Raw genomic sequence first — 25,059 nt, forward strand, 5'->3', positions numbered from 1 at the left:
TACAACAGTAGGGGGCACCCATAAGGGGGATTTTTGACTCCTATGAGGGCCATCAAAGGCTTTGATGGGACCCCAGCCCAGGCTGTAACATGGGCAGTCAGAGAACTTGCCAGTCACCCAAAAATGCAGAAAATACCACTGCACCTGCTTTCAGCTGCCTTCATGCTGTTAGGTTTTAGCAGTATGGATGCTAAATACCTCATAACTTTCCCTGTGTTGTTCCATATTTTCCTGAATATCACTTCATCTTATAAAAAGCCTTCAGCAGAGTGTTTAATTTTCAAATTAAGTTATAATTCTAAAGAAGTATTTTTGCTCTTTATATTAAAATAATGACTCAGAGAAACTATATTTCTTTTGAAGTTGTTGCTTTCTAGAACTTTTATTTCTACCAACATGTACCCACCCTCTTTCTATATGATAAAAGAAAATTATTTTGATGGCTTCCATAAACTAGCAAGAAGGTTATGACTACTCAAGCCAAAGACTGAAGGAAGATAGGTTATCCCAGTAGATAAGGAGAGCAGAGAGGCCAGCTGTTGGCTTTCACCGTGAGGGTGTTGGCCGAGCCAAGCAAACTTCAGCAGTGGCTTCCAGAGCCTCAAGGACCTAAGGGACAAGAGACAAAGTTGAAGGCCAGCCCAAGGTGGGAAGTCTAACTAGAAACCCTTCCCTGAAGGGTGGGATCTCAAAGGGCTACACCCTTTAAGTAAGAAGAAAGTAGAAATCATCCGTCCCTCACTCCCAGATGCCAGCCTGATAAATTGTCTGTGTCAAACCTTAGTGCTAAGTGAAAGGGAAAAATAATTCCCCCTAAGGATTTAAAACCACTTGGCAATTAAAAGGAAAAAACTACTTATAAACGTAACAACATGGATGAATCTCAAAAACATTATGCAGAGAATTCAAAACCACCAGATGGCCTCATTTGGGTTTACAGGCTAAATTCTCACTATTTACATGGTTCAATAAACCTCAAGCCAATAAGTTAAAATGGTTCTGGATTGACTGTGCCCTAGAGCAGGGGTAGGCAAACTATTCCAGGTGAAGGGCCAGAGGGTGGACAGTTTAGGCTTTGTGGGCCATCCAGTCACTGTTGCAACTACTTAACTCTGCTGCTGTAGCGCAGAAGCAAACACAGACAGTGAGTGAACAAATAAGTGTGGCTGTCTTCAATAAAATCATACAGAAACAGACAGAGCACAGGATTTAGCCTATGGGCTGTAGGTTGCTGATCCCTGATCTAAAGGCCTGAAGGCAGATAAAATTCCAAAGATGACATCATCATAAAAATTCTCTAACCACACAAAGAAATGACTCTATTAATAAGAAGCCACAGGGTGATAAAAAGACTCAGACTCGCAAAAGATCGAAGATTTTGGAATAGTAGGAAAAACATATAAAATCAATACACGTAAGTTGCTTCAAAACTTATTGAAGAGTAAGCACTTTTGAAAAAGAATCAAATACTCAGGGAGCTATATTCAATATCTTATAATAACCTATAATGGAAAAGAATCTGAAATAGATAGCTATCTATGTGTATATAGCTATACTGGGTTGGCCAAAAAGTTCATTTGGGTTTTTCTGTAAGATGTTATGGCCAACCCACTATATGAATAACTGAATCACTTTGCTATACACCTGAAACTAACACATTGTAAATCAACTGTACTTCAATGTAGGAAAAAAAAAAGAATCAAATATAACTCATAGAAATGAGATATATAAAAACTGAAATTAAAGACTTAATGTTGGGACAGAACAGTAGATTAGAACTGAAGAATTAGTGAAATGGTACAGTCATAAGATTGCCCAGAAAGAAGTCTAGCTAGAGGCAAAGGAATGGAAAATATAAAAAAGAGATTAAGAGACAGGTAGGATACAGTGAGAAAGTCTAATATTTGTTTAAGCAGACTTCTAGAAAGACAGGAGAGGGCAAATGGGAAAAAGACATTATTGAAAGGGATATCTGAGAATTGATGAAAAATACTAAACCACAGATGAAAAACCAACAAGTCACAAGCAAGATAAATAACAAGAAATCCACACCTAGATACATCATGGTGAAGTAGTAAAATAACAAAAACAAATAATCTTAAATACACTCAAAGAAATATTACCTTCAAAGAAGTAATATTTATGCCTGGTAGCTGACTTCTCAATAGAAATATGGAATGATCCTTAATGTGTTTAGAGAAAAATAACTGTTGATATAAACATAAACTTCTATATCCAGCAACAACTTTCAAGAATGTGTACAAAATAAATAAACTTTCAGAAAACAAAAACTGAATTTGCCACCAGCAGACTCTCAATAAGGAACGTGATCCCAGATGGAAGGATTGAGATAAAAGAGGTAAGGAATAAGAAAGAAAGTGGTCAACGTGTGGGTAAACGCTGACTATATAAAATAACCGAAATGATGATAACAATGAGTACGATATTTTGTGGGATTATATAAGTAATTAAAATGCATATTATCATATAAATTGCCAGGAGGAATGAATGACTAGAATTCAAGGTCCTTGTATTATTCAGGAGTATAAGGATAGTGATCAATTTTAGACTTTGATAAGTATGCAAGTTGAAATTTATAAAGTAACCACAGAATAAAAACAAATTAAGACCATTAAACTCCAATTTAAGTAGAGAAAATGGATAAATAAATCCAGAAGAGGGCAAGAAGAAGAGAGAGATTTTAAAAATGGAAGAAAGAGAAAGCACAAAACAAGATTAAAAATAAATCCAAATATGTTATTATACTAAATGTAAATGTTGCTCTCATACACTGCTGCTAGGTTGTGTAAAATGGCACAACCTTTTTGGAAATGTTTGGCTGCTTCTACACTAAAGGTGAAATGCTCATACCCTATCCTGGAGCAGCCTTAATTCCTACTATACAAACAACTAGGGAAACTCTTGAGCATGCCTAAAAAGAGATATGCAAGCATATTTACAATAAGCTAAAAGGAACCCTACAGTCCATTGACTGTAAATGGAATAATAGTTTGTGATTTTTCATACCTTCCAGGATCCAGTCATGTTCTACTTATTGGCCTGGTAACAAGCATGCAGGTATCTATTTTTATCACTGCCCTTAAAGTGTACCTGCACACCTTCATATACATTTGTGTGCATTCTAGAACTTCACAATAAATAGAAAGAAGACAAGTGAGAATCAGAGAAGTAAGTTGTCAAAGGCTGAAAAGCTGATGAGTGCTAGAGCCACAATTAGAAAATGTCTTTATGACTCTTTATCTCATCTTAACCATTACTCCAAAAAAAATCAAACACCAGTAGCATCAATTCGCTAGAAACCAGTGTTAAAAAAGACAAAAGCAATCATATAGCTTTTGTCAAGTTCCTAATAGGGCCCCTAGTTTTCGGTACCAATCCCAGATCCCATCCTCCCCGCCAGCCTCCTAGCACAAGCTACTCAGACCCAGCAAGAAGCAGGTTAGATCTGCAGTACCACGCTTAAGAAAGTACCATATTTCAGAAACAACGAGTGAGAGCAACTCTGGTCAAGAGGCAGCCCACATGACCACAGTAACTTTTCTGTAGTCACGAGAAACCAATAGCCCTTATCATATATTTGCGGGTATCGATAGAACAACCCAAACGCAGCATGTGCACCGAGGGGATAATGGCAAATCACTAAGACAAAGTTGAGTTGGCCTTGGAAAGTCTGCTTATACAAGAAAACTTTCCTTGCCACTGTTCTTTGTCCCAGGCTGTGATCTGGGACTATTCCCCCTACGCTCTGAGTGTATTTGCTGATTCAGACATGGCTGCTCTTCCAGTCCCGGAATGTGCCAGGACATTTCAGAAACCCTTGGCATTCCTGAAACTCGATATCTATAAATGTCACCAAGACAAAGGGTAGGACTAAAAAAAGGTAACCTCAAGGCTCAGTGAATGAATCTGTACAAGGGTTAGATGAAAGTTCTTATCTAATGGGATTTTTCTACCAAATCCTGCCTACCCTTGATATCCCAATACAGTTACAGGAGACTCAGGAATACACACAATATTTTGGGCACAATATTTCTAAAGTGGGTATAAAATAATATTAGGGAAGGCAAGTCCAAAGGAGTTCTAGGGAGTATAAGCTAAATCTGAGCAGTATTTGCTTTCTAAAAACATGTTTTCAGTAACATTGTAATTCCTAAAACAACCTGAAAACTAGTTGTGTAAGTCAAAGACCTATAAGAAGATTCTAATTAAAATAGCATTAGATTTTCTAGTGAATACATGACAGCATTATTACTTTCACAGTGCCCTTGGAAAGATAAATATTATCAGTGTCCAAACAAAACAGCTGTTAGTTGTTCTATCAGCTTTTCTGAGAACTGACCCAATTAATAAAATGGATTTATTAATTCAAGCTATATTGAATATGAAAAGGAAAAAGGAAAAGGAAATATTCTGAGAAAAAAAAAATAAGACAAAGAGTCACCCCAACATACATATTTGGATTTGCTGATTTTCGGTCAAACTCACCCTCAGGAGAGTTTTTGCTTGTTTGTTTGTTTTGGGTGGGGGCAAAGGTTAAAGCAAGAACAAAGGGAAAAGATGGGAGGAAGTGAGAAGAGAAGGGTAGCTGACCAAGATGGTCACCTGTTTGCAAATCTTCCCTTGGGATCAAACTCCTATAGCTTGATAAGAAGAATATACACTGATAGCATTGGGGCAGGCCTACCTAAAGTCAGTTAAGAAAGAGTTGCCTGAGTTCACCTGCAAAAGAACGGAATCCAAGGGTCAGAGTCCAGACAACTAGGCTAAAAAGAAAAAAGAAAAAACACACCAAAACCAGAGGTTCATGTTTCTCATTTCCCAGATGTTCCTGTCCCAGAAAATCTCTGTCATTGAAATGAAAAACAAACAATCCTTGTTTGTAATGAAAAGAATTTAACTTACTCAAAATCAGAAGAGGTTAAGAGGGTAGAGGTGCAGGGAAAATAGTGCAACAGACGTTTAGAAATATAGAATTTATTTATATTCACCGTAAGACAGTGTCACATTTTGTACATGGCTACCAGAAGAGGAATAACACTCTGATTGCACTATATTGCTATCAACATTGCTTATTCTGCGGAGTTGGGAAACACTTATTTTCCCCTTTAAAAAATTTAAGGCTCAGTTTCCAAAAGGTAATTTTACCACTTATTTTCCTGTTTAAGGAACTGGGAAAGTTCTGAAATAAAGGACAAAGGGGTGGAGGGGGAAGGACAGTGCCACACACTTCACTCACTCCTACCCCCCGCTGAAGACACTCAGTGTGATCTGTGGTTTTGTCAAAGGCTCCTCCTATCTGAAATGTGTTTGGTTACAAGATCAAACAAATCAGTAGATGGGAGAGGCCTTAGGTATGTACCTTTAGTAAACAAACGGGAAAACTAAAAACATTATCACTAGTTGCTGGCTAACATGTTTATACGCAAGTTGCCTGCAGATAAGTGTGCACACATAGTCACGTGGACTCACTTTCCTTTGGTAAAGCTCACCAAACAGGATGTCTCTTCTAACACGCTAGTAAAAAATATTTAATTTCCTTTCAACTTTCAGATCAAGTGGCCACAAAGCTGTCCTTTCTCCTAAATACTGTCTTCCATTTTTCTTTTCAAACTTGTAGTAGAACAAAACCATGATAGTAACTCAAACTGGTATGTAATCCCTGTTTCAGTGATTAAAGAGAGTGGGAGGAAAGAGCGTGAGAAAGCGAATCGTGAACAAAGTTTGGGGTATTTTCTTGAGAATTACCATATCAACGAGTTCCAAACACAACGAGTTCCCAAAGTGTTTTAGAAGCACGTTTTCCTGTACAAATATTTCTTTCAATCTACAATGACATAATCATTTTACAAAAGAGAATCTGTTCAAACTCAGTAAACTACCTTACAGTTCATGAGGCTAACGCTATAACAACAACAAAAGCCAAAAAGGGCACCGTGGGTTCTGCCTCTGGCATCAAGAGGTAGAGACAATCACTCGGTAGAAAAGATTAACAATAAAAAACAAAAACGGTAAAACAAAACAACACGCCCTCCCCCCCCCAAAAAAAATACTCCACCACATTCCATTTCTAAGGACTAGTTCTGGAAAGCCTGGGTGGCATTCAGTCTAATTCCAAGTTGAGAGATCCATTGCCCACAATCATCTTGCTGTAATTCTTCTGCTGCTCTTCCTTAAAGGTGTCCTTCACCTTGGCTCTCTTCAGCCCTCCATCCCTGAGAAAAGAAAGACAAATAAATAAAAGATACTCCCAGCAGAGATTTAAAAGCGTTACCTATTAATACATGCTGCACGGTGCCATGACATTTAGCAGCTGGTCAGCGATTAGGCAAAAAAACACTGGATTTGGAAGCAGAAGGAACCAGATTTCAATCTCTGCTCTGCCACTCAATCAGACCTGTGTTACTTTAAGGCAGGAACAATCTCTCTCATGTTTGATTAAAAGAAAACAATCTCTCTGCTCAGTTTCTTTTTAGAAGTTAGGGCTGCTATATTCAATATTTGGATACTGTATTAAACCTAGGATTGTTTACCTATCTTTTTCCCCAAGGAAAGTAAAGTACTAGGTATTTTTAATCTAAATCGACCTATATCTGACTAGAAAGCCATATGGAAAATTTTAAATAAACACACAAGAAATGGTGAGGAAACTGAGTATGTGTGGGTAAATTCCTTAAAGAGAAATGGGTTCATCATTATTCAAATCTAATCCTATGTCTAACAAGTCATGTTTTGATTCAAACCACTATATTTCAAGTATTTATAATCTTCCATATTCCAAAACAGACTCAAAATAAAACAAGCAACAAAAACATAAACTGCATTCAACCAATAATAGTGCCTATGTAAGCAGTATTCCTTAATTCAGAGCCTGTGAATCTTTGAACTCTCTCCAGGGTGGAGAAAACAGACCTGCCTGGGTTACAAGTATTCTGTGTGTACTTCCTTCTTTAGACAACACAAAGAAACAACAAGCTGGAAGAGCTGGAAGGGGACTGGACTGTCAGGGCCACTCTCTCCTAATCTCATGTCTTAGATTTTTAGCTCCTAGGAGAGCGTGGACCAAGAACTTGCTTACTTTATACTCTGCCTGTTTAATTTTAACCCAGCTAAGCATGAATGTTTACCAAGTGCTCTCTAATGATGATGAATGGATCATAGGTTAGCCAGTGAACTCAATGCCATGAAGACAGAACTTGACCTGCAAACAGACGGCTGCCTGAGACAACTGCCATGTCCTGGCCTCTAAAGTCAAAACTAAGACACGGCCCACCAGGAGGTCCTCAACTTAAAAATAGACTTAGGTCCACAAATCTTCCAGGGGGTCAGTTGTAGGAAATTTCCATGAAATAAGGTTATAAATTGTCATTAGGTCTCCAGAATTGTCCACAAGGGCCTCTTTTATCCACATGAGCTGCCTCTAACTATTCAGAGCATTTATGTGAATTCTGAATAGTAAGAACTATGGAAGGGAGGGAGAGACGGAAGAAAGGCCATTCCTCCATTCCTGAGGTCCAGGCCAAAACAGATAAAAATTCACAGTCAGCAACATTTGTCCTTGAGCATCCTGACATTATTTTTACACAATTCTCCCTCCCAAGCATTCCAGTAAACCTCACGCTGCTCTGAGCACCCCACCTGTGACTTGCCACCCCTAGAGACTTTAAAGTTTTACCCAATTCCCCTTTACAATGACAGCAGATCTTAGTTCTTAAGGAAGGCAGCAGCCATATATAAAAGCCACTGTAAGATGACACAATTAAGTTCTCATTTAATCTAGGGGAAAAAAAAAATCTAGACATGTTAATTCATATCCAAATGACAAACACATCTGGAAAGGCAGTGAGCCTATTTTCTTTTTAAAGAGGAGGCCAGGTAATTAAAAGTAACGTTTTATTATTAAACTGCAAATGGCCTGATAAAAGGAAATTTTAAAACTCTGAGGATCATTTGTGCCATTTCGTTCAAGCCAATCTGACTGGGAGTCTGTCCTGGAGCTAACTCCCTTAGGCTATTTTTGTTTCGCAAGGCTTTCTTCCTTTCCTTGGTATCTGAGGCTATAGATCCAAAGCTCTAAGCTTTTCATAATGGCTTCAGGGCAGGAGCGGGGCTGGGATGTCAGGTAAGAGGAAGGGGGATAAAGATTAGAAAACAATGAACAAGGAAGAGGAAGCCCATTACACAGATGAACATGGGTCACTAGGACATCTGTAAACTAGGACATTGGTAAGCCTGTCATTTCATGATGGTAGGATGTCTGCAATTTAGTTTCACATATTCCAGTTTAGAGGGTGTAATACAAATATTAGTCTTAACCTGTCTTAATCCTAGTCTTGACTTTAGGGCCCTAAAGTGAGTTGCCCTAAATCAAGAACTCATACTCCCAGAGTGGTCAACTAGGCATGTAATCAGAAGGCCACCCTCCAGAGGTGCCACTATAAGGTTTCAGCTATCTTGATCTCCCATCAACCTCCCAAGCTTTGTTAATTAGCATAATGAATTTTAGAAATGGGTTTTCACTGTAGAAATTAGTAGTTTGTTCATTAGCATGACAGATGCCAGAGACAGGCTTTCCTAGGTGAAATTAGTTGTATTCAAGGTATGTGAATGGATAAAATATTTCAGAGACATTCCCCACCCTTGCATTAAAGGGTATATAAGAATGTAGCCAGCCCTTCTTCCAGAGGCTTAATCCCTAAATAGTCCTGCATTCCTCTGCGGGTTCAGAAGGCTTTGGTTGCCTGGCTGACAGCCTGACTTGGTAAGCCACATCCTGCTCCCACAATATTGCCAAAATTGCCTCCGATGAACTTTTCATGTCAAGTGTTTTCAAAACACCGAAAAGACAGCAGGGACTTTATTACACTTACAGAACTTGAAGTATGGACTATTTTGTGCCAGTTTGCAAATCCTATGTCTCTGTGTGTGTAAGAATCAATTTCCTATTATAACCCTCACTGATACAGACTAAATGTTTGTGTGCCCCCCAATATTCATGTACTGAAGCCCTAACTCCCAATAATATGGCATTTGGAGATGGGGCCTTTGGGACCTAATTAGGTTTAGATGAGGTCATCAGGGTTGGGCCCTCAAGATGGGAATAATACCCTTATAAGAAGACACACCAGAGCTTCCCTGGTGGCACAGTGGTTAAGAATCTGCCTGCCAATGCAGGGGACACGGGTTCGAGCCCTGGTCCGGGAGGATCCCACATTCCGCACAGCAACTAAGCCCGTGTGCCACAATTACTGAGCCTGCACTCTAGAGCCCGTGAGACACAACTACTGAGCCCATGTGCCACAACTATTGAAGCCCGCACGCCTACAGCCCGTGCTCCTCAACAAGAGAAGCCACCGCAACGAAGAGCAGACCCCACTCACTGCAACTAAAGAGAAAAGCCCGCGTGCAGCAAAGAAGATCTAACGCAGCCAAAAATTAATTAATTAATTAATTAATTAATTATTTTTTTTAGAAAGACACAACAGAGAACTTCCAGCCTTCAGAACTGTGACCAAATAAATTTCTGTTGTTTAAGCCACCCAGTCTATAGTAGCTTGTTATGGCAGCCTGAGCAGACTAATACTCCCACCTACATTCAATCTTGCTCAAAGAAACAAAAAACTGAAGCCATAGATATCCATACCTAAAATATTTTGCTTATTTCCTGTCAAGTTTTTTTTAATATAGTTATAGCTGGTGTTAAATATGAACAAGTCTGTAAGTTGCCCCTTGCCTCCCAGGGTCCATTCCTCCAAATCCATTCTCACTTTCTTCTTCAGTGAAAGAACCCTAAATTTTAGCTTGACACATGGCCATGCAGAACAAAGACTACATTTCCCAGATCCATTTGCAGCAAGGTGTCAGTTCAAACAGATACAAGTGGAAGTGGCTTGTCCAACGTCCAGCCTGTGCTCTTAAAGACATGAATGTGTCCTTCTTGTTTTAGTTCTTCCGTGCTAGTCATTTTGCTGTACTCACTGGGTAGAGGTGGAGCAGCCATCTTGGACCATAAAGTAGAAGCACACCGAGGATGGTAGACCAATACAGAATGAGCTGTTATAGCAGTCTAGGCTGCCTATGTTTACGTTTGGGAGATGAAATTCTATCTTAGTTAAGCCATCGTTATGCTGTATAAGCCACTGTCAGTGTCAGCTAAACCTCCAGCTAACAAGCATAATAAATGACATTATTAAAATTCAGTTTTTTTAATTTAAAAAAAAGTGATAGTACTTCTGAAAAATTTCTTACCAAGGAAGCTCAGTCAACCCTCCTTGTATGGCAATAGCAGATTTAACCCGGTTAGCAAACTGGACTGCATCTTCTCCTTCCTGGAAAAAAACAATCACAAGTACTTCCTTAAGACAGAGTTTTCAAATAATGCTTTCAAATGTCTCACAATCATTTAGATTTGTTTTAAAGTATAAGATTCATATTTTAGCTCAAATATGCTCTATTCTGAATCATAGCAAATATCATTTGTTCTATTAAGAAAATGCAGTGCTGTACTGTTTAATATTTTTATCACGTGTATATATGTTTATTATGCTCTATATTAGCCTTATTCAAGATACAAAAATCCACAATATCTGCAGGTTCAAGAAACCAATGGCAATTGTAAAAACTATTATGGAAAAGAATCTCTGAATATAAAACCAGCTTGATTTTGAAGACAGCTAGGTATATATACTTTTTAATGACTAATGCTGAGAAAGCAGAAAGTCCAACTGTAGCTAATGTGAGGAAGGGAGACACCCAGGTTTTCAGGCAAAGGTTTTCTTGCCTTTATCTGACTAGATAAAGCACCAAAGACCAGTTGTCTATGGCATACCTCTCTGGTCATGGGGGGCATGTACCACACATCACAGACAATTGCCCAGCTGGTCATCACTCGAAGCAGGTAGCTCACCATGTTGTATTTACTACTGTTCCAAAATGCGTCACCAAACTGAGGATTATACTGAGAAAAGAGAAAAGAAAATGTATTCCAGTTAGGAATTAAGTGGCAGTTTCTCTTATCCATGTCAATGGATGATAAGCCAAACATCTCTATCAGACCCCCCAAAAAAGAGAAGCTACTTCACTTGACAGAAAGGATCCAAAGAGCAAACCAGATGTAGAAAACAAATTTATGGTTACCAGGGGGTAAGAGGGGGAGAGAGAAATTGGAAGATTGGGGTTGACACATATGCACTACTGTATATAAAAGAGATAACTAATAAGGACCTACTGTATAGCACTGAGAACTCTACTCAATACTCTGTAATGACCTATATGGGAAAGGAATCTAAAAAGGAGTGGATATGTGTATTTGTATAACTGATTCACTTTGCTATACACCTGAAACTAACACAACATTGTAAATCAACTATACTCCAGTAAAAATTAAAAGAACAATTAAAAAAACTATACTCCATTAAAAATTTAAAAAACAAACAAACAAAAAAAAACCCAAAGAGCAAACCAGGCCATATAACTCCCCTGACTAGAGCCAGAGAGCACTGATACAGGAGGGTTATTGACATGACTCTTAAATATCTGTCTCCCCACTTAACTGGAAGGTGGGTGAAAGGAAGAACAGTATCTGTTTTGCTTATCATGGCCTCCTCAGTACTCAGACACTGGCCTGGCACACAGTACCACCCCACATATCTATATACATATCTCAATAGAGAGAAAAAGTGATCAAGCAAATGGGGAAACTGTAAATAATTGGTCAATCTGAGTAAAGAGTCCGCAAGTATTCCTTATTCTTGCAAATTTTAAGTTTGAAATTATATCAAAATAACATTACCAAGTCACTGCCCTCTTTTGTGGGGGGGTGAGGGTGTTTTACCTTAATTGCAACTGGATATATGGTTCCTCCAATTTCAAAGCTTCCCTTTTTAAACATCATGACTGAAGTATTGTTGATGCAAGTTCCTATAAGGAAATAGGAGTAGAGGGTGAATATTTTTTAAAGCAGTCATTTTTAAAACGAATCATTTTGATATAAAATAATTTAAAATATTCAAGTCATATCAAATTACAGATTTTTTTTAAAAAAGAAAAAAATTACAGATATTTTATTATCATTTTACAAATCAATTCCTGCTTAAGTAGTAGTAATTTGACAGTTCTAAGCAGGTTTAATAATGAACTTTTACTTAATTATTGGCTACTCTAAAGATACAATTTCCTCACAACAGGTGACAATTTCAGCACATCTTAAAATAAGGACCTTAAAAAGTTATGGACAATACCTTTCTAAGTTCATTACCCAGAAACAACTTCTAAGGTCAAAAAGGTACCAGGACTTCCATCAAATCTCAAAAGAAAGCAGGGAATTACTAGCTCAGAGGCCGTCCCATCCCTACAGGACAGCATAGATCTGAACTAAGAATGCCAATTCTAGAACAATCCAATTCCTCATATACTTTTGGTACTTGTTATCAACTATAGCTTGGTAATAAGCACTGTCCCTTCTTACCTTCAGGAAAGATTAATATGGGTAATTTTTTCTTATCAGCAATATGTTCTTTTAGTCTGTGAAGAAAAATAAAGGATCAAAATTATACCATAAAAAAGAGAGAGGCGGGAATCCTTTTTGGTATTCTTTACTCCCTACTAACACAGATATACTTGTAAAGCAATAAGGAGGAAAGAAATAAGATACAAGTAAAGAAAATAAAGAAAATAAACTCAAGTTGGTCCCTTTCTAAAAAAAGTGTAAAGGCTGGTAAAGCTGAGACAGAGAGATTACAGCTGCCAGAGTATATACTGCTGCTCAGTAATCTCAAGATGGGGAACAGTTTTCTAACCTTAAAGAGATTTCAACAGGTACTTTCCATTTTACTTTTAAAAGCATGGCCCACCTTCATCTTTACAGCAATGATCAGAGTGCCTTCAGTTAAAGGCCTCAGGTAAAAAGCTGTTTCCAAACAAAGGTTTCTGGTAAGCAACTGTACCCCAAGCCCCAGAAGTTCCTTCTCCTGTTCCATAAATAGCATTAGCTCTGTCTGTCTCTACATGGATTTAAGTGATAACGGTCATTCAGCAAACACTTAATCCACCATCTATTTATTCAGCCAACGGTTACCAACTATTTACCTTCAAGGTAGTAATTTTCAACTTTAAAAATTCAGTGACTGGACTATATCTAAGTCATGGCAATGTAAATGTATGGGCCTTCTAATCTCATCATCTATCCCACTATGACTACAGAATTCAAAAATTTTTAAATCTAGCTAAGACAGGTGATTCACCAGAAAAGGCCAACCACAAATAGAGCTCCATATGTTTTAGTTTTAACCTTTAGTACTGCTCTGCCTTCTTTGGCAGGAAGACCAAGGCTTGAAAGATTTTATGCTACCCCAATGGATACTGTGTAATGATGCTGCTTACCTCTTAGTAACCAGGTGTCGGTCCTTCATTTCTGAGCGTTCAAACCAGACATGTGGACAAGCCTTGACCATAGCTCTCTGAATAATTCCCATCAATCCACCATGAACCTGGCCAACCTAGAAGGACCATGAGAAAAAAATGCAAAGGCATAGCTGTCCAAAGAAAGTCTTTTTTTCTTTTTAGTACCAGTAAGTTCCTATTCCCCACTCAGAGAAAAGATTGGCCTTCTTCTACTGATTGAAGTTCATAGTCTGTTCAAAGGACATGACTGGCCAAATATAAGCACAAAGTATTCTTTAGTAGCACCTTTGAATTTTAAGCTATGTTGCTATACTAGCTTTACTCTAGCTTTAAAAAGTAGAAGTCTTTCAACTTAGTCAAGATAAGGGAAATACGAATTAAAACTACACTGAGGGACTTCCTTGGTGGCACAGTGGTTAAGAGTTCACGCTCCCAATGCAGGGGGCCTGGGTTCGATCCCTGGTCAGGGAACTAGATCCCACACGCATGCCTCAACCAAGAGTTCGCATGCCACAACTAAGGAGTCCAAGTGCTGCAACTAAGGAGCCCACCTGCTGCAACTAATACCTGGCACTACCAAATAAATAAATAAATATTTAAAAAAAAAAAACTACACTGAAATACGATTTCTGACCCATCAAATCAATAAAGATTCAAAGGTTTGACAATGCGCTCTGAGCCAAGGCTGTGGGAAACAGGCACTCTCATACATTGCTTGGGATGAGGAGATTATAACACCCATAGCAGGAAATTTGGCAAATTTATCAAAACTACATATACATTTATCCTTCAACTCAATAATTCCAGTTCTAGGAATTTACCCTGAAGATATAACTCCAACAAAATGGAAATATATATGCACAAAGTTATAACTGCATTATTTGTAATTGAGACATATTGGAAAATACCTAAATGTCCAAACATAAGAACTTAGATGAATAAACCATGGTACATGCACACAATGGAGTACTATACAACTAGGAAAAGAATAAGGTTGATCTCTATGACTGATAAGGAGTGATTTCTAGGAGATATCGTTAAGTGAAAAAAGCAATTGCAAAAGAGCAAATAAAGTATGCCACCTTTTGTGCTAGGTGGAAGGGGAAGTATACACATGTATTTGTTTACCTCTACAAAAAGAAAATATATGCAAAACCAATGTAGTTGGAAACCTACAAGGATAGGAGGGAATGGGGTAGAATGGACATGGGTGGAGTGACTTCTATGAGTGTACTTTTTTGTCTAGTTTTGACATTTCAAAGCATATTAATGTCTCACAAATTAAAAAAATAAATCAACAAGGATGCAATTAGCAAAGTGAAAGCAAATTTAAAGAAATGAACCCAACTGTATTTCAAATGAATAAAAGAACATTGAAGGAAGGGGGAGGAAAAAAAAATCTAAGAAATTTACAAAGATAGTATTTAACCACATCTGCTCCATCTTGGGTGGGGTACCAAGAAATGCAAAATACCCTGAATTCTTTTTACAACATATTTTTCTTTTTGTAGTAAAACAGGTGAAGCAATTCTGAAGCAATTTTAGATGTATTATAGGATTGAGAAAATGAGTAAACATGTTGATATTGTTGGGAAAAAGGGTATTCACTGTGAAGAAAAGGGAGATACAAATATAGGTTGCAGAAAACTAAGAAAGAACTTGATGAATTGAATGAATTATTACAGCCTCAGATTTCCAATATTATATTACTATTACACATAAATATGACATATAAACATATTAAAAATAGAAATATTTTACACACATTTTTACATAGAGAGAGAGAAAGCAGCACATGAGAATGTAAATAATAAAGCAAATGGCACAAAATGTTACCAACCGGTAAATGTGGATAAAGGGCATATGGATGTTCCATGCAACATTCTTATTATTACAATTTCTCTCTAAGTTAGAAAATATTTCTAGATTTAAAAAAAAAAGTAGAGAGCTTTGTTTAGGAAGAAAAAAAAAAACTCTGAAAAGGCACTAAGAAGAGATCTTGATGTATAGTTTATATTTAGCCAAAAGAGGGCAAATACAACCTCTGGAGGTTAGCTGTACAGTTCCTCCCACTTCTGCCCTCTGTTGCCTCTGATTTAAATCTGCTTGGCTTAGAAAGGATGGAGACGGGGGGCGGCGGTGGGGGGGGTGGGACAAAATAGTTGAAGAGGATTAAGAGGTACAAACTTTCAATTATAAAATAAATAAGTAATGGTATGTAATGTACAGCATAGAGAATATAGTCAATAAGTTGCAATAACTTTATATGGTGGCAGATGGTTACTAAACTTATAGTGGTGATCAATTCATAATGTATATGTGTTGAATCACTATGTTGTATGCCTGAAACTAACATAACATTGTACTCAACTACAATTAAAACATTAAAACTAAAAAAATAAATAAAGAAATCCAACTGGCTTTTGGTTTCTATCACTCAACCCATCAGAAAGTTTGCAGGTTCTATGCTTTTTTAAGCCTTGTCTAATACTGTAAATTATACAATTGTATACTGCACCTGTAATTGCAGTTATATACGATCAAGAAGCATGGAAAATGCTAACAAAATTCTGATGCCCTCAGTCACAAATGAGTTATACTCAACTCTTTGTTGACCAGGACAGGGAATGCATATTGTATCAGAAACACAAAATCATGATTAGGCAAGTTGGTTAAGACACTTGAACCTCTGCTTTCTCAACTACAACATCTCAGCCCTAACCCCTTTGGATTACAGGGAAGGTCAAACACAATGGATGTGAAAGTGCTTGTCCACATAAATGCAAGGAATTATTATATATACCCAGAACTGGGTGGGGTCTATCCAGGATTTTTAACATGAGGGTTTCTGGACAGGCTTTCTGGCGTCTCTGGATGGGCTTTCTGGGATCCATAAACATCTTGAAATTATACACAAAATTTTGTTTGTATGATGCAAATGTATGTTGTTGTTTTTCTAAAAAAAGGATACATAAATATTAACTCATTACTAACCTAAAAAAGGTTAAGAACTACCAATTCCCATTAAGTCTTTTCAGAGTGGTGGTTAAAGCGTCCTTAAATTCAGAAAGAGCTCCATAACTTAGAGAAATTTAATAACGTGTTAAAATGTGGTTGCCCAAGAGTTATATATCTGAACTTGTATCTTAGATTAAATATCTGGCAGTGAGCTAGGAGCTTTTACAAAGGTCTTCAAACCCCCCTCAATGACTGTATAAGCCACAGATTGTCAGCTACCAACATACATGCCAGCACTCCCTACTTGCCTATTTGCAGCAGACACTTAAATCAACAATGGCTCCCTTCACATGCCTTCCTTCCCAGGAAAGCACACCAGACCATGAGTATCAATCATAGGAGGAGGGGACTCAGAGGTACAAACTACTATGTAGAAAATAAATAAGCTACAAAGATACGTTGTACAGCACAGGGAATATAGCCGATACTTTATAATAACTATAAATGGAGTATAACGTTTAAAAATTGTGAATCACTATGTTGTACACCTGAAACTTATATAATACTGTACATCAACTATACCTCAAAATAAATAAATAAATTAATTAATTAATGGCTCCCTTCAAATGCCTCCCCAGGAAAGCACATCAGACCATGACTAACAGTCACTAGAGCTGACACCTGAAATAAAATCTATCTGTTCTCTCTGAAGTCCAAGCCACCACCATGAGATATGAAAAGAAGATTCCCCAGGATTCCTCTCCCATTATTCTATTCACACGCCAGCTTAGGGCATATTTACCACCAGCAGGAAAGAACATCTTTAGTGATCCTCCAAATTTTACTTGACATATACATAAAAGAGAAGAAGGAAATCTTGACAAGTTCTTCAGGGTGACAGAAAACACCCTTTGAATTGAAAACATGCCAGAAATGCCACAAAAAGGTCTTTTGAGTTGTCTGATTTTTACTGTGGGCTTTGTGGTTTGTTGATGGGTTTTTTTCCTTTTCTCTTCTTTTGCGGCTGTAGGCAAGAACTGAGAAAGGCAATGTGGTATATATATCTGCCTTCCTTGCTTGATCTTCATTAAAGGGACAGGGTTTTTTTCTTTAATTGCATATGACTCCCTGAAGGGAGACAGAACTAATTGGCTGGTAAGGGATTTGTACAGCTCTAAGGAGGAAGACTTTAGCATCTCAAAGTGTCATTAAACATTTCAGGGATTTTTTTTTTTTTTTTACTTTTTTTATCGCTTATTAAACATTGCAGGGATTTTACAAGTAAGATGGAATCAACTTTATAAAGTCCAATCATGCTCAAGTATGTCTACATTTCATTAAGTTAATTTCTTACTACCTTAAATATAATGGCTGTTTTCCTTCTTTTTCTTGCACTATATATTCCTCATGTAAATATATTAATATTGATAAATTATATACTTACATAGTATAACACCGTCACTTTCTAATATAAAACTAACTTTCTAATTTGTGCCAAAATAAAACAAAAGTTTGAACAATCCACAACACATGCAATTACTTGAAATATCAACGCGTTGTTCTTACCATAGCATAGCACCCATCCGTTGTCAAGATCAAAACATCTATCGGTGAAGTATGGTTGGCAACACAAATGCCTCCCTTCTGGGGTCTGTACTGCCTGCAATTACAAACAACGGTTAATACTAAATCTTGAAAAAATGGCCACTATTTTGCAGAACAGCATGTAGAAATTCACGCTATTTTGTTTTTAAAAGTACACTAAAAAAATAAAGTTTCAAAGTATACGGGCTCATCTTAAAAAGGTTGTCTCCAGGGAGTATGATGGGAGGGGGGTAAGAGTATAGGAGGAAGGGCCCATGATTTTCCCTTTACATACATTTATATCACTTTTCTGTAATGATCATATTGTCCTTTTATGATGAAAAAATAATTTTAAAACATTAGACTGAATTATAAAGATTCCATAACTTTAATAAACTTTGTGATATGTAAGTTTTACTTATTTTACCGTAAGTATTTTCACATTATTTCAATCTTCATAAGTATCACTTTCAGTGGCTTCAGGATGATCCAGAGTAAATTCACTGTAGTTTCCTCCTTCCTATCCCCCTAAAACAGAGGTTGGCAAACTCTTCTTATCACAGGCCAGAGAGTAAATACTTTAGGCTTTGCAAGCCAGCCAATCCCTGTCAAAACTCCTGGACTCTGCTGTTTTGGCACAAAGGCAGCCACAGATAATACATAAATGAATGAGTGTGGCTGTGTTCCAATAAAACTTTATTTACAAAAATCAGATGGCGAGCCACATTTCGCCTACAAGCCCATAGTTTAGTGTGCCAACCTCTGTCCTAAAGTTCAAATGGTATTTCACACTAATGAAGCAAAGTGGTTTCCTTTGGACCCATACAGAGAAGAAAGGGAACCAAATGCATAACAACGTTAGTATGTTTTCCTTAAAATTAAAAGCAATTTTACAATAAGTTGTGAATTCCTCTCTATGTAATTAAAGCTCCTTTTCTGTAGAAGATGTTTCCTCTAATCACACTTCTACCAAAACATTTTCTTCTAATCCTCACCCCAAAACTCACAGCCCAATCACAAATCCTGTAATTTTAGAAATTTAAGGGGCCTTTTATGTTGGTAACATATGGTAAAGCCAAATGATGAAATGTTTCCCTTCTACAAAAAAGACACAAACATCCAGTCACACAGATATAGAGAGCAAACGAGTGGTTAAAAGTGTGTGTGTTGGGCTTCCCTGGTGGCACAGTGGTTGAGAGTCCGCCTGCTGATTCAGGGGACACGGGTGCGTGCCCCGGTCCGGGAAGATCCCACATGCCGCGGAGCGACTGGGCCCATGGGCCGTGGCCCCTGAGCCTGCGCGTCTGGAGCCTGTGCTCCGCAACGGGAGAGGCCACAACAGTGAGAGGCCTGTGTACCGCAAAAAAAAAAAAAAAAAAAAGTGTGTGTGGCAGGGGCATCACAGGGGTGGGGAGTGGGAGGTGCAAACTACTGGGCGTACGACAGGCTCAAGGATGTGCTGTACAACACGGGGAATATAGCCCATATTTTATAATGACTGTAAGTGGTAAGTAACCTTTAAAAGTTGTATAAAATTTTTTAAATTTAAAAAAAAAATCCAGTCAGTAAAAAAAGAGACGCTTGCCCTAGAACTTTAAAAATGATGATACTAAATATAAAAAAATAAAATTTAGTTTCCAGAAAAGTAATTCAAAATCAATCAAAATGACCTCCATGTAGCTAATAACTTCACTTACTACCTTTCTCCTCTCTGATGAGGGGTGAGGTAAGCAGAATGCTGGGTGCTGTTTTAAGGCTCAGTTGTGGGATTTTAGAAGTGGCAGAGCTGAGACTAGAAACCAGACTCAGGATTCCCAAGTCTAGTCCTCTTTCCACCATTCTGCAGGCCTGTCACCTTCACCATTTAAAAATTTTTACATGGATCCAGGTTAAAACCTGACTCTCCTATTTACTAGCCACGTGACCCTAGACAACCAAACCCAGAGCTTCCATTTCTTCACCCTGTAAAACAGGATAACACAGTGCCTTCTCAAAGGGATGACCTATGAGAAGTATGGGCCTGGCCTGCACACCATAAATACCTATTTATTAAGGTCATTACATGTTTATTATTATGTTCCCTATGCAAATGGATTGCTTTTGAAAAGTAGGGGGGTTTTTTGTTTGTTTTTTAAACATCTTTATTGGAGTATAATTGTTTTACAATGGTGTGTTAGTTTCTGCTGTAAAACAAAGCGAATCAGCTATACATATACATATATCCCCATATCTCCTCCCTCTTGCATCTCCCTCCCACCCACCCTATCCCACACCTCTAAGTGGTCACAAAGCCCCGAGCTGATCTCCCTGTGCTATGCGGCTACTTCCCACTAGCTAGCTATTTTACATTTGGTAGTGTATATATGTCCATGCCACTCTCTCACTTCGTCCCAGAATGTCCTCAAGTCCATTCTCTACGTCTGCGTCTTTATTCCTGTCCTGGCCCTAGGTTCTTCACAACCTTGAAAAGTGTTTTTGTGCACTGTGCTGTCTGTGATGCTCTAAGCAGTAGGGATGAACACACTGGAAATACTCTTATTTCACCTGCTTCCTCCCACCTACTACTGTCAATCACATGCTGATTTACCTAGAGAAAGGCTGGCAGGAAGCCAGCAAACACTCACTTGTTATGATAATGAATGGTACCAGAGAGGGCACGAACACAGATCCTGCAGCAAGTCAGGTGGACCAGTTCACTCAGCCGGTTTTTGAGGCTGAAGTAAAGAGAAAACATTTTATTGTGCAGCTCTGGGCACTCCTAAGAAACAATACAATAAAAGCTTCAATGTGCTCCTTGACAGCAGCATACAGTTCAATTCTCACTGTCTCGCTGAGGTATTTAGGACAAACCTCTAATGGAAAATAGCTTCCACCCTGACCAACGACAAATCCTGACCAAGGACTAGCATGATAAAATTCCTGCCCAAGATAAACTGAAGCTTCTTTGGTCTCAGCCTCATGAGCTTGACAATACGACAAGAATCTCTTGCTTTCCTTGAGTCCCTCAGTCCATTTGCTTCCTTCTCTTCATTTCCCCTTTTGAAAAGCAACTTCTGTCAATTTAAATGTAAGCATCATGGGAAATCAAATAAAGACTATGAAGATGAAGTGAGCAGCATTTTAATACGCGTGCTGAGGCCATAAATTTGACGCAGTACATAGGAATCACACAAATATACTCTTTGTGGACACAGCTAAGAAAACAGACAAACCTATTAATGGCTGGAAGGAGGGAAACATTTCACCTGCTTTCTGGAAGCTGTCCAACCAGGGTAGTTCCTATAACCAAAAAACTGATTCCAATGAAAGCCAAGGTAACCCTGAAAAGGAAAAGAAACAGTAATGCAAAACCTAGTTGAACAGTAGGGGGAAAAGGGAAGGAATATAAAGTTCATAAAAACTTAAACTGTAAATAACTTGAGGAGCATCTATGCTACGCAATATGATGCAGCCATTCAAAGAATTGGGCAAATCTATAGATTCTGACATGGAAGAATGGTTCTTTGTACATTCTGAGAAAAAAAAGAGCAAACTTCAAAATAATGTGTAGAGTATGATACCATTTTCAAAATAACAGCAAGCACATAACCAGTCTATAGATGCATATAGCAGGCCTAGAAATTTGTTCACAAAACTGCCACGTTCAATCTATGCAATCATCAAAGGGTTAAGCGGGCTAGTGAAGAGAATAAAGGACTTGCCCTTCTGCTTTTCTGAAGTATTTTTAAAAATTTTTTTAAATATACACATATTAACTTCCTACATAAGAAAAGAGTTTTATGCTGTATAAAGGAGTCATTTCAGGTTGAAAGTAGTTAACTTACTTTGTTCGAGATACTTTGGTGTGGCATGGTGAGGTTGTAAAAGGAAAATACCTTGCAAGGGTCTGAAAATAACTTGTTTTTCTATGCTTTTTAATGATGGGGGAAAAAGGGCACAATTCAAATTTTTCCCAAAGAAATTTAAAATTTATAGCAAATGACGAGAAAGTTTTACTTAAAGGCTCTTTCATAATAAGAGCACCAAGTTATATCACCATGTAGGAATCCTTCCATGCAAATCTAAGTGTGGTTCCCTTGTGTGGTTCTAGATAGCTCAGAAGTTAGTAAACAAGGTGACAGACAATACCTCTCATTTCCACAGACACTTTCTCATTTTTTTTTTTTTTTTTTTTTTGCGGTACGCAGGCCTCTCACTGTTGTGGCCTCTCCCGTTGCGGAGCACAGGCTCCGGACGCACAGGCTCGGCGGCCATGGCTCACGGGCCCAGCCGCTCCGCGGCATGTGGGATCTTCCCCGACCGGGGCACAAACCTGTGTCCCCTGCATTGGCAGGCGGATTCTCAACCACTGCGCCACCAGGGAAGCCCGACACTTTCTCATTTTTGAAAAGTGTTTTTACTTTCAAAAAGGAAAGAATCATTTTTAGAAATGTAAACAGAATTACTCAAAAAGAAAAAGCTGAGATTTTATACCTTTCAAAATAAATGGGGTTTACTTATAAAGACCTTGTTAAGTTGTTAAACCTTGTTAAAGTCTTGGTTTAACACCTTTTGACACAGCGATTTGAAGGTTCGATTCAGTTTTTCTTTGGATGCCATATTTTCATGTCAGTCACTAATGCAATAACTAAATGACTGCTTAATCTCATCCATCGATTACACAAAAGTTTTAAAATAATGTTGTGCCATCTTGTCCTAATGAGAATCACTTGTTCCTACACATTAACTCAGAAGAGGTTATATATTTTAACATGTTTAACAACTGGGTTCAAAACTATTGAATATTTTTATTTGCTAAATTAACAGAAAATTCTGTTTTCCAGTCTCAGTGAGCCAACATGAGAGTTCTCACAGATGACACAAGTTTTCTGCCACAATCTGTGTTGCTTAAGAATTTTACTGAGATACAATTCACACGTCATACAATTCACCACTTAATGTGGCAATTCAATAGTTTTTGCCACATTCACAGAGTTATTCAACCATCAACACAATTTTAGCACAACCTGTTTTTTAAATGCTCACTTTGTAGCAACTGCTTCTTTTAAAAAGCATTTACAAAGCAATTCTTTCCCAGGAAGAGTATGTACTAAGAGTAGGAGCCTCAATTCTGCCATTTTCTTCTTGTTCTTGGGTGCTTATATTACTAGATTAGCCTAAATCTGTGGTTTCTTTGCAAGAATCTTTTATGTCACGTATCTATTTTATGAGCATTAATCTAAACTAGATAATAGAATCATATCACTATTTGGTGGGCACCCCCAGCAAGTGAAAGCTAACCAACATAGGAGGGCATCTCAAGTACTCTGGGCTGTAAAATCCTCACTCTTTCTTCAGGTTGCCTTGGATACAGTGCCTGACCTATGGACCAAGTAAAGATGTAAGAGCTCATCTATATATTCAACTTTACTGAAATTTCATTTCTTTATAAGAATAAAAATAAAATCAATGGAAGCACTAATTATAAATAGACTAGAAACTTCTAATAAATAAAAGCTGAAACATTTCCCAAACACAACAACGGTTAATCTTGTGCATCCCCAGAGTGCATGAACCCCACTTTGGGAACACTGGCTTAATGTTCAAGCAAGTGTGTCCTAATTTCACTTTGCTATCACAGCTGAAATGATTCCCCAAAGACATACCCCAACATCTACACAGTGGCAACATGAGCACAAGAAAAGAGAAAGAGCTTCTTAGAAATGTGCCTTTGCCTACACTTAAGCAATCTCTCCCCGCATAATAAATCTGAATGAGGCAAGGATAGGCCACCCTAGGGATGGTAAAGAGGTTTCAACTCATGTGCCAATTTTAGTCGGCTGGAAGCAACTGCCTGGAAAGCTGTATTGAGAGCACACCAAGGCCATGTCCAGGGAAATGAAGCAAGACAATCAACAGCAATATCATGCCTGGCACCCGTGCTACTACCTGCCATCACCACGCTAAACAGACCACTGCCCAGTGTCACCCCTTCAACCCACGATCCACATTGTGGCTCCAGTAAACTGGGCTTTGAGGCTACTTCATCATGAGGCAGCACGCAAACTCAGAACCAAAACGGGGCCCAACTGGTGAACTTTTAATAAGAAAAGTGAGTGATCAAAATGGAACTAGGTGGAACAAATTCACCCTTCCAAATATCTCTCTCCCCTGTGGTAACCACTCTGAGGAATTTTTTTCTCCTGTGCAGCTATAAATGGCTACAGACCAGCAAAGAGAGGCAGTCACAGTTTGGATGACACTTTGGTGAATGTGAAACTGTAAATACTCTCTCTTCTTTTTTGTAACTTCCCTTTTCTATCCATCCTCAAATTTTCCATGACTGAAAGAGCAACATGGATGCAGTTAATATATACTGGATTCTGAATACACACTTCCACTTGGGAAAAATGTGAGAGAATAAATAATATGTTTTTGTGGAGGTCACGTTTAGTGGTGTTTTCTAAATGGGAAGGGGTGGGTTAGTATCATTAATACTCTCATGTGGCCATTACATACATGATTTAAAAAGAAAGCTGAACCAATTGTACCATCAAGTTACTGAGCAGGAGACATACCTCAGAGGTAGTAGGACACAGTAGCGCACTATGACGCCCAGCACCCACACCATGGTGAGCTTCGGACTAATGTACTGGAAATTTATATTGGTCCTTGTGAGGAGATTCCATGACACTAGCTCCTCTGAGGAGAACCTCTGGGTCACTTCGTCTTCCACAATGGCTTCCAATCCCTTCTTGGAGAAATAAAACACGTCAGACAGCTCAAAGTCCCTTCCTCGCAGACCAGACAGCCCTTTTTCCATGGGTGACTCATCTCTTTGGATAATACCTTAAAAGAAAGCATCAGGACATAAGAAAATGCCATAGGACAGAAGAACAACTGATCAAAGAGGCTACTTTAACTGTGCAGAAGACAAATAAATAAATCTAATGGGTAACATGAAGCAGATTTCAGAAATAAAAGACAAGCAACTGAAGTGGGAAAAGAGGTAAAAATCCCTGAGTCTGCATGAAACGGCTTCTACCCAATGATTTCAATTCATTACAGAGGAATTTGGTCCTCAATAACCCTTTTGCTTGCATCTTCTCCCTACGAATC

General features: G+C 38.2%; 1 protein-coding gene across 1 annotated transcript in view; it reads right to left on the reverse strand.

Moving 5' to 3' along the window:
- Positions 1-5,794: 5,794 nt before the first annotated feature.
- The window catches only part of GPAT3 (glycerol-3-phosphate acyltransferase 3), a gene marked incomplete at its 5' end in the record, with an annotated part of 56,893 nt that continues 37,628 nt past the window's right edge, over positions 5,795-25,059 (reverse strand). Inside the window, 10 exons of the mRNA XM_079696343.1 lie at positions 5,795-6,233; positions 10,267-10,346; positions 10,847-10,975; positions 11,852-11,937; positions 12,485-12,540; positions 13,399-13,514; positions 17,944-18,037; positions 20,586-20,675; positions 21,207-21,281; positions 24,519-24,789. Of these exons, the coding sequence (XP_079552469.1) occupies positions 6,122-6,233; positions 10,267-10,346; positions 10,847-10,975; positions 11,852-11,937; positions 12,485-12,540; positions 13,399-13,514; positions 17,944-18,037; positions 20,586-20,675; positions 21,207-21,281; positions 24,519-24,789 (1,109 nt within the window). The 3' untranslated portion in view covers positions 5,795-6,121. The remainder of the gene's footprint in view (positions 6,234-10,266; positions 10,347-10,846; positions 10,976-11,851; positions 11,938-12,484; positions 12,541-13,398; positions 13,515-17,943; positions 18,038-20,585; positions 20,676-21,206; positions 21,282-24,518; positions 24,790-25,059) is intronic.

The sequence above is a fragment of the Hyperoodon ampullatus genome (assembly GCF_949752795.1).
Source record: "Hyperoodon ampullatus genome assembly, chromosome: 1".
NCBI lineage: Eukaryota > Metazoa > Chordata > Mammalia > Artiodactyla > Ziphiidae > Hyperoodon > Hyperoodon ampullatus.